This window comes from Podarcis muralis, chromosome 1 (assembly GCF_964188315.1).
Source record: "Podarcis muralis chromosome 1, rPodMur119.hap1.1, whole genome shotgun sequence".
Classification (NCBI taxonomy): domain Eukaryota; kingdom Metazoa; phylum Chordata; class Lepidosauria; order Squamata; family Lacertidae; genus Podarcis; species Podarcis muralis.
The window spans coordinates 42,251,494-42,261,928 of record NC_135655.1 but is presented as its reverse complement, the minus strand read 5'-3'; the positions used below and the strand labels follow the sequence as shown (position 1 = coordinate 42,261,928).

At 43.4% G+C, this 10,435-nt stretch overlaps 1 protein-coding gene across 1 annotated transcript; it reads right to left on the bottom strand.

Moving 5' to 3' along the window:
* Nucleotides 1-533: 533 nt before the first annotated feature.
* KNSTRN (kinetochore localized astrin (SPAG5) binding protein) lies at nt 534-7,623 on the bottom strand. The gene is made up of 9 exons (XM_028722612.2): nt 7,461-7,623; nt 6,784-6,862; nt 6,133-6,250; nt 4,674-4,733; nt 3,448-3,547; nt 2,752-2,866; nt 1,675-1,736; nt 1,306-1,380; nt 534-875 (listed from the first exon to the last, which is right to left on the bottom strand). Exons 2-9 carry the CDS (start codon nt 6,851-6,853, stop codon nt 744-746), a joined length of 732 nt encoding a protein of 243 aa, XP_028578445.2. The 5' UTR covers nt 6,854-6,862; nt 7,461-7,623; the 3' UTR covers nt 534-743.
* Nucleotides 7,624-10,435: the final 2,812 nt, after the last annotated feature.

The following is a 10,435-nucleotide window of genomic DNA, read 5'->3' as shown; positions in this document are numbered from 1 at the left end:
GCCTTGGTATGCTGTCGCTTTGGCTCCTGAACGTCACAAACCCGGAAGTGAGTGTTCCAGTTTGCGAACGTTCTTTGGAACCCAAATGTTCTTGCTGCAGCCAATCAGAAGCTGCGCTTTGGTTTCCAAACGTTTTGGAAGTTGAATAGACTTCCCGAACAGATTCCGTTCGACTTCCAAAGTACAACTGTACAGTAATACTAGTGTTGTAGACAGTCCTGAAATATACAGGAATACTTTCTTATTTTCCAAGCAGAAAGGAGTGGATTTATAGAACAGATACAGAATAAATCCTGTTTTTAATTTGATCAGAAATATTCCCCCCCCCCAAAAAAAGGGGGGAACCACTGCACTGATTCCCAAATTTCCCCAAGAACTACTTGAAAACTGCTGTTGGCCTTGACAGACCACAATGCTTTCTATACTTGATGTAGCAATTGTAATAAGTTGTACTAGATGCTGTATTTTAAAATTCCATTTATATTGATTCTTTTATTTCATTGTATTAGAAAAAAAAGAAATCCTATGTATGATTCTCATTCTAAATTGATTTTATTTTAATCAATTAATTACCCCCAAAAAATTATTTACAAAAAACAAAACAGAGAAAAGGAAAAAACCCCCAAAGGGTTTCAAAGACAAACCTTATTAAAACTATAAAAGTTCCAAGGGATACCCCTGCTCTATATATTGGAGTCCAATAAGGAAGCAGATCAGCACAAGATTACATGGCTCAGTTCTTGTTATGATGAATTGAGTTCCTCTGCCTGATCCAAAATGGCAAACAAATCTTCCATTTCTCTATGAAAACACTGCTCCTGCTCTAAGAAATGGGCCTGTTCCTCCTCCACCTGCTTCCATTTGTCATGTGTCTTCTACGAGGAAAGAAAATTAATAGTTAATGTATTCTACACACAACTTGTATTTTCAGTTTTCAGAAAGGCAGCAAAAACATTAAGTACTGAAGTCCATGAAGCTTATGCCATAAATAAATTTGCTAGCCTTCAAGGTTTACACGACTTGTTTTCAGTTAGCAGGTACAAGATCACTCTGCAAAGTGGCTTGCTTGCAGTGCAAAGTTGCTGTCCGTTCAGGCCTTTCCCCTCTTGCCAAACAGAAGTAAGAAGTTTGCATACATATATGGAGGTGTGGTTAGCATCAGGTGAGCAGACAAGAAAAAACATTTAAAAGAAGGGAATTTGTGTGGTGTTGGCTCTGTGTCTAGAGACCTAGCAGTGGTGGTGATCAGGCTTAAATGCTCTGTACGTTGGCAGTAATGGAGAAGGAAGACAATTCGTATTTTACCTGAAGATTCTCTTTTTGCTCTTTTGCCATCTGGGTGAATACTTCAAGGTCAGTAGTCAGCTTCTCCATCAAGTCCTGAAAGAAAAGTCACAAGAAGGGGTTGACAAAGTGGGGTCCAGCCAGCATGTCCAATGGTCAGGGATGACAACAGTCGCCTAGCAACATGTAGAGGTCATCACATTGACTGCCTTGCATCAGGGCCAGCAGTTCTGTCAAATTCTGTCCTGGAGATATTCAGAAGGTATCTCCGTAGTTATTTAGGACCCATGACAGTTGGAACTCAACAAAATACATAGAAGAAAATTTGCAGGAGGGAAAGAGTCAGGCAAGCAGTTTTCTAGGGAAGAGGAAACGGGTTCATTCTCTCACCATTATTTCAGCCTGTGTCTTCTTGTTCTCCTCATCCTCTTCCAAAATTTTGTCACCTGTGGCTAATTGGAATGAAAAGGAAAAAAACCAAAAACATTTACAAGTCAGAACCATACATATGCCATTAATTTACCAGAAGCATGGCCTCCATTCCCATAGTTCTGGGACTATCCTTAATAAGCAACTCAAAATTTATTATTAAATTTATACACTGCCATTCATTCATAGATCTCAGGGCAGTTCACGACATAAAAATAAAGATAAAAACAAGATACATAATAAAAACAAGAACACCGCCCCACACAAACCAATAACCCCCTCACCCATCTAAAACACCAAATTAAGAATTTAAAAGATTCTGCAGATCACAGTGTGATCGCATGGGGAGGGACTATAAGTTCAGCAGTGAAACACATGCATTCCATGCAGAAGATTCAACCCCTGCCATCTCCACTTAAAGCCGCACTACTGGGAAAGATTTTTGCTCTAGGCCTTGGAGTGTGGCTGCCCATCAGTAGATAAGCTTGCGCTAGATTGACCAATGGTCCAAATTAACCTTAAAACAGTTTCATACATTCACTCCGATTTTTAACCTGTACTGAAACCCAGCTCATAGTCCTTTTTGCACATTCCTCCAAGAATACATGAAGGCAAATGTGGGGCACTGGGGTCCCAATATCAGCGCATCCCCCTGACCCTGCTTCCAGCACTCCCATACACTCAGTGGGATAACCAAAAAGAAGCACCTAGAAGTGTACAGGTGTTCCTGTGTATGTGCCCTAATCACAGGAGGTCCCAAAAGACCCTGCAACCTCCTTGCATCCAGTGTAGGAAGAAACTAAAAAAGAAAGAAAGAAAGAAAGAAAGAAAGAAAGAAAGAAAGAAAGAGAAAGAAAGAAAGAAAGAAAGAAAGAAAGAAAGAAAGAAAGAAAGAAAGAAAGAAAGAAAAGAAAAAGAAATCACAGGGAACTTTATCCAAGGAATTTAAATTCCATTAAGACATTTGGGAGAAAGTGATGGTATACTGCAGATGTATATGTACAGGGGAGAGAGCAGAGAAGCATCTGTATTTTATACCTGGATCACAATTCCTAGCTGCCAAGATCAACATGCAGCTCTCCTGAAATTTCTTCAGCTTCTGGTTTTCTTTTTCCAGACTATCACACTGCTCCTTCGTATTCTTCAGATCTTTCTGCAAGTAGAGATAACTAAACCAAACAGCAGAGCACCAGTTTTTATTAGGCCTTCAAGCATTTAAGATTTGCTTGCCTGGCGCAGGAGGGATGAAAAACTGCACACTAGAGGGAAGCAAGCCTGCCCTCCACCCCGCATAGACCGCTGGCATGAGCAGGCATTAACAATATTTCTACAAGCCAATTTCTTGGATGGCCTTTTCAAAACCTGTTTAAATCTGGTAACATATTTTTTAAACAACCTCACACACACAGTGTGGCCCATTGGGCAAGTACAGTCCAGTGAGCCAATGCCAGGACAAGATACCTTAGCAACTTGTCCAGGATTTGGTCTGCTGGATCAGACCAAAAGGCCTGCCTAGTACAGCATCCCGCTTCCCACAGTGCTCATCCAGATTCCTATAGGAAGCCCACAAAGATGACACAAGTGCATCAGCCCTCTCCCACTGTTCTTCTCCAGTTACTAGTATTCAGAGGCAACATGCCTCTGACCTTGGGAGGTAGCATACAGCCACCATGGCTGGTAGCCATCAATGGCCTTATTCTCCATGAATTTACCAGAATCAAGTTTGTTTCCTACCTCTGCTTCCATCAGCTTTGAGCTCACTTCCCATTTAGCAGACTCCAACTGCTTGTTCTTGTTCCGGAGCTCAGCCTCCCGTCTGTATCTGCTCATAGGGCTATAGGATCAAAAGCATATCAGTGATGCATCGTGGATGAGCAGTTTGTCTGCATTTAACATTCAGACAAAGCTCACACAGAACACCATAGATAGAAAGAGGTAAATATACATGAGTTGTCATTTAAGACATGGGCAGAGGGGAGAAAGTAGATCCAGGTGTACCAGATCTTTGGGTAGTTTACCCAGTTAAGGATTTCTGACTCCCAACTATTTATCAATAGCAGCAACAAAATGACTCCCTCCCAGCATCCCTGCCCTAAGTTACACAGCTGAAATGAAGACAGCTTGGGGGTAATAGGGGATGCATTTTTGCATGCAAGGACTGGGCTCCGAAATCTTTTTCACCTTTAAATGTATGAAAAAAGAAGATCCAGCAAACCTGCAGTTCCTAGTTTAGGGCCCTATGTGAGGAATATTCTAATCAAGAAGCACATTCTGACCAGCTTATGATAACAGCATTCAGAGCTTTGCTATTTACTACTCTTGGACATTTCAGTGTTCACCATGGATTCAGAAGCATATACAGCTGTACCTTGGAAGTCGAACAGAATCCATTCCAGAAGTCTGTTCGACTTCCAAAATGTCCGGAAGCTCTTGCAGCCAATCGGAAGCCGCAGAAGCCCCGTCAGACGTTTGACTTCCAAAAATAGTTTGCAAACTGGAACAGTCACTTCCGGGTTTGCAGTGTTCGGGAGCCAAAACATTTGAGAACTAAGCTGTCTGAAAACCAAGGTATGACTGTATATAGCTGCACACTGAAGCTGTATGGTGACTTTAAAGAAAAATCACATAATGCAAAATAAACATAGAAATACATCATGATGTTTATATGATATTCTGCATTTTCTTAAATGAGGTCATCATTTAAGAAATGTTAATTTGATCTAAATCCATTCCTATGTGGAATCAACAACAACATTTATTATATAGGCCGCCCTTTTCCCTGATGGGACTCAAGGCGGCTTACAGATAATAGTAAGAACCACTAAAAAATAGGGGGGGGGGGGTCATTCAAAAAAATTAAACAGAATTAAAAAACTATATACATATATAGTCACGTTGTGAACGAGTAGGAAGCAGAGAAAGAAAATGCGTAAGAAACAGCTTTGCTTGGGGGCACTCACGTTCGAGCATTTGACGTTGCTGCTTTCTTAGGTGGTGGCTGTGTTGCCTTCTTCATGAACCTTAATAGAGTTAAATAATGATATTTGTAGCTTTTATTATTATTACAAAGCCAAACCAACTAACAGCTTGATCCTCTGAACATTTGCCATTATTTAAACCCAAAATTCCTTCGCACCATTTGGTACATTTCATCAAGTGTAGAAATTGCAAGGAAGTAGCTTTTGGCTAAAAATTATGAGAAACCTATTAATTACTTATATTATTATTAATTTAATAATTAATAATTAAACCTTCCAAACCACCATCTCCAGGCGTTTTTACACATAAAATAATTTAAAACAATTAAGAACACAAAATGGCAAATACATTTAAAACAAGGCTAACCATCCCAACAAGTGCACATTCAGGGTACAGATCCATTATGCAGCTGGTAAAGTATGTTCGAACATAACCTTCAACTGTTTCCAGAAAGTGCAGATAGAAATGCTATTGACAGAAATGCTATTTCACAGAACAGGGGCAGCCACACTAAAAGTCTTGCTCCGAGTTACTATAGAGCAGGCTTCAGAGATCTTTGGCACTTGCAGGAGAAACTTGCAAACTGCAACAATCTACTAGATGCATAAGGGATAAGGCAGTCTCTCAAGTAACCTACTCCTGAGCTGTAAAAGAACTTAGAATAGTACAGGCTGAATGAGACTACATCAGGTGGTGGTGGGCTCACATTCACTTAGGGCAGGCATGTCCAAAGTCCGTTTCCGGGCCTAATCCGGCCCACTGGTTGGTTTAACCTGCCCCTGTGGCAGTTTCTTTCCTGGGGTAAAATCCTTAAAAAAAAGCTCAACAACCTTGGGGTGGCCCTTTGGTTGGCCCCCACGGCCCTTCAGTTCATCAAATCTGATCCTCTTTGAAAAAAAGTTTGGACACCACTGGGACATTAAACCAGAAGCTGGTTGGCAGAGGTTGCATAGCAATGCTGTACTTGCAGCTTGTGTCAAGCAAGGGATGGACAACGTAACCTCCAAGCTCCTTGTTAGTGCGGTTGGTTCTATTGATTCTAGGATAAAGCAGCACATTTGCTGAGAAATGCCAAGCAGTCATGTTTGTTGTTAAATACCAATGATTACAAGCTTTGTTCGCTTTTTAAAAGTTATTTTACAACACCTTTCCATTAAAAGAAGGGCTCAAAGCAGTCTGCACATCTAAACATGTTTTTATAAAAAAAGCAGGGGCGGGAAGGCAGGACTAACAATAATAAAATAGAGTAGAGGCAATAATGACAACAGATCAGCTGGTAGAAGAGAGGCCTAAATGGGTAAGGAGTTCCAAAAACTAAGCATGGCTTTGAAGAAGGCTGTCTATTTCTTCATATCCCAGTCAAGTGCAACCCAGGTGTCTAGGGCACTTTCAGTAGAGCTTCCATAGAAAATCTCAATGGTAGTATACACTTATATTTACCTTTGATTTGTGTCTTTGAGGGCAGTACGCACAGGAACATTTTCACCAAAAGTGAAATCAGGAGCTTTCAAGGGGCCCAGGTCAGGTTTGACAAAACATTGCTTTTTTGAATGTGGATCTGCAAATAAGGAATCCATTTAAAAACAAAAGGAAACTCAATAACTCACACGATTGACAACACCTCCCTCAGTCTCCACATTTAAACAGCATTTGAAGACCCACTTTTTCTCTCCCTAAAAACCCACACCAGGCATTTAGAAAGGTAAATAGTTTGGCCCTTGTTTTACCTAGATGACATTTCAATGCAGGTTCAGTGAAGGTCTGGGCACATGGTGCCAACTTAAGGTTTGATCACACGGCAGAGCTCAACTCAGGGCAAGCAGCTTATTAGAAAATTCTAGGCAGGAGAGGGAACCTGTGGGCCTCTAAAAATTGCTGGACTCCAGCTCCCATCACCACGGACTATTGGCCAATGGGAGCTGGAGTGCTGCAACATCTGGAGGGCCACAGGTTCTCCAGCCATCCCCTAGCCTGGGAGATTCATCCTGGCTACCACAGCTGTTAGGATGAGCACTTGAAGATGAGCAACATAGGGGTGAAAACACAGCTATACAGTAACAACACGGTAGTTCTCTCAAGAGCCTAACACACCTGTTGGCATACTGATCACTTTGGGCTGTTGGACACTGTAGACAGGAATCCTGGACTTCTCATTCTCCATATTGAAAGCCTGTAAGAACAGGAAAGAAGCATTGCATGTTTGTTAGACAAACTGCTGCAACCTATAGGATGGATGAAGTGCAGGGGCCACCTCAGGCACAAGCAATGAAACAAACCAGAGGAAAACACAGCACCACAACATCCAGCAGTGGGTGAAGAATAAAGAACCCAGCAGCAAGTTACCTCCCTTTTTCAATCATGCTCCTTGCAGATTCTCTACTACACAGAGGGCTGATCTGAAAAAGGGGCATGCCCATACAATATGGCATTTGTTTTGAATGTGCTGGCTCATCTCTCAAACTTGGAAATGCCAGCCCCATTTCAAGATGCACAAAACATATTGACCTCATCACTAGGTTTTCACTGACAGCCTAGAATTTAAAGACATCATTTCCCAACAAGTTTGATCCACAGCACCTCTTTTATGAGTTTTATCATGACTGACTGATTTTAATCATTTTATTTGCATGCCAGCTTCATCTTCAAGAGCTGCGTTATCAATCAGCTGACAGCATACAAATCAATCTGGATAGCCATGGCCTTTGCGGGGTGGCGTCGTTTAAGGCTGCACCCCCAGCCACCTATTTGCAAATACAACCCACACATACCGTAAATTCTCCGGAGGCCTCCAAGCCCCCAAGGAAGAGCAGCACCCCGGGAACTTCCCTCGGCTCAGTGGATAACAAGCGTCAACGAGGTTAAGTATTTCTCCTGGGCATGTACAGAGCGCACAGCGTATTAGCGGCCAAAGGCCGCAGCACAATAGTTCCCTTCGGCTAACTGGACAAGGCCCTCGAGACACAACGGAGCGGACTCCCCGCCTCCTCCTGCGCTTTATCTGGACCGGCGCCGTCCAACTCCCGCCAGCGTTTGAACGGGAACCGACTCCAGTCACCGCGATACCGCGCGAGAGTTCGAGCGAGCCGAGGAAGGAGCCCGATGCGCAGGCGCCGAATTACTCGGCTTCTCCGCTGCTTTCTCCCCACCACCCAAACACGGCGAAGCGGCGCCTGCGCAGGATGAAAAGTGAAGCATCTTCGACCCCTCCGACTCCGGCGCTGAAGGAGGATCTTGCCCTGCGCTACTGTGGGAAGCGGACGAGGAGAGGCTTAATAAGGGTTTTGCACGACGGGGCGTGTTATCGTTTAGGGGATGTTTTGGTTGCTGTTGCTCTGCTTTGAAGCGATGCGTAGTGAGGCTTCGGACAGATTTCCATGGGGCTTGATCCGAAGGAAGTGACCCTCGGGTTGCAGACTTGGGTGGACTCACTAGCCTGTATATTTTTTTCTAGGACACACCCGGCGTCGCGGGTTCTGTACCTTCAGCGCTGCTGAGAAAGCAGATGTGCCACCAAGTGTCGCTTTTTCCGTCACTGGGCTTTAAGGATAGGGAATGCAGCCCTGCTGACACGTGTCCTGCTTTGCAAAGGTGACAATAGACGTGTACCTGAGCCAGGATGGCAAGTGGACAGAACAAGCCAGCCTGTAGTAATGACTGACACTTAGCAACGCCGGCTACTCTCCACTCCATTCGCACCTTCCCGGTAGTTAGACAATAATCGCGTGCACGCCATAAATTTAAAGCGCAAACACCTCCCACGAGAATCCAGGGATTTACCCCTCACAGAGCTATAGTTCCCTGCACCCTTAACAAAGTATAGCTCCCGGGATTCTTTGTTGGGGCTGGGGGTTAAATGTTTGGTGTATATTCCTGTCCTGCAGATATTTTTTTTTTTAGCCGAAAAACAAAAGTCAACAACCTCATTATTTCCTGCCTTGGTGTGGCTTGTTGCACTCTAGCCTGAGATTCATATACGTCCAGGCAGTGCATGTCCAACAGCTTCCGGTGAAATGCTGTGACGTTTCATGCCACAGATGTTCTGTGGGGGGTTGTCTTGCTTTTGTGCAAGTGGACCTAATGGTCAGAGGTACCTTTACCCCTCCAAACAGCAAGAGAGCAATAATGTGGCGACATTGGATTGTGTGAAGCCGACATCCCCTTTCTGGTGTACTCCAGATGTTTTGAACTACAGTGGTACCTCAGGTTACAGACGCCTCAGGTTACAGACTCCACTAACCCAGAAATAGTACCTTGGGTTAAGAACTTTGCTTCAGGATGAGAACAGAAATCGTGCTCCAGCGGTGCAGCTGCAGTGGGAGGCCCCATTAGCTAAAGTGGTACCTCAGGTTAAGAACAGTTTCAGGTGAAGAACGGACCTCCAGAACGAATTAAGTTCTTAACCCGAGGTACCACTGTACAACTCTCATAATCCCTGACTGTTGATCATGCTGTCTGGGGTTGATGGGAGTTGGAGTTCAAAGCATGTGGAGCACCAGCTTGTGGGAGGCTGGTGTCAAGGAAAACTTACAGCTTTGCCCCTTTTCTAATTTAATTCAGTAAGCAAAAATGTTTGGCAAGAGGTTCCTTTACATTTTCAGTACATCTGTTCAGCTACTGCACACTTCTGTTTGCTTTACAGGATAGGACTGGCCTGCTAAGAAAACGCATGTGAACCCTCAGAGAAGAGCACAGTGGTCCTTAGTGATGGAGGGAATGGGGTGTGTGTGTGAAAGTACAGAGAGCCCTGGATCTTGGTATGGGTGGTGGGTGGAACTCTGTCCATGTATGAATAATATAATCACACAATTAGCTGTGCAAACAAAACAAAACAAAAGATTTTGAGCCCAGTTTAGGAAACATGTTTATTTTTTTATGCTGGGATATCACTTTGACAAGTAAATGTAAAAAGTTTGTGATGGTTGAGAGGTCCAGGGCAGGGCGTGACATGGCCAATGGAGAGAGAGAAAGTAAATTGCAGGATTCCATAAATATGCAAACTTGGACATCTCTGTACAGCTTTGAATGAAATACTAGCCGCTAAGGTGAAACACAAATTACCCATATCAGAAAATGAAGAATTACAAGAAAAATGTCTGATGAACTTTAAGCACACTGTCAGTGGGAAAGAGAAACATATGCTGAATTTCTGGTATAGGGATCTTATATGTTAATAACAAACTTGTTCTCTGCGTGCCAGCTCTTCTGCAGCCAAAACTTCATCATCCACGCACAAGAGGAAGTTACCAGCAGGGGGACTAAGGTTTGCAGAAGGGCACAAAATAAGTAGGAGGGGGCAGACTTAAGGGGGCAAAAACAGCAACCCAATGAGGACTGAGCATGCTCAGTGGCCACAGAATCCTGACTGGCAGGGAGGTGGAAAACTGGAGGGGGGAATGGAACAGCATATCTAGGGAAAGGCATGGCTGGCTGGCTGGACCCCAGAACAGAAATGTTCCACGCTGCAATACAATTTCTTGCAGGTTCCACTTGTAAATTACATTGTAGGGAAAAATTGGAGGGGAGAGCAACCACCATTATTTTGGAAGGGCTACTGGTTAGTCTTTGAAAGAAAGTACACCAAATAATATTACTTTCAGCTATCTGAGTACAATTTCCCTAAGGAGATTTGTTTGACTGATAGTGGAAAGAGGGATGACTGATTTAAAAGACACCTTTTGTGTCACACCATCGATATTCAGTCGGTTAGTAGCAATGATGTTTTAGAAAAGGGTTTCCCTTTGTC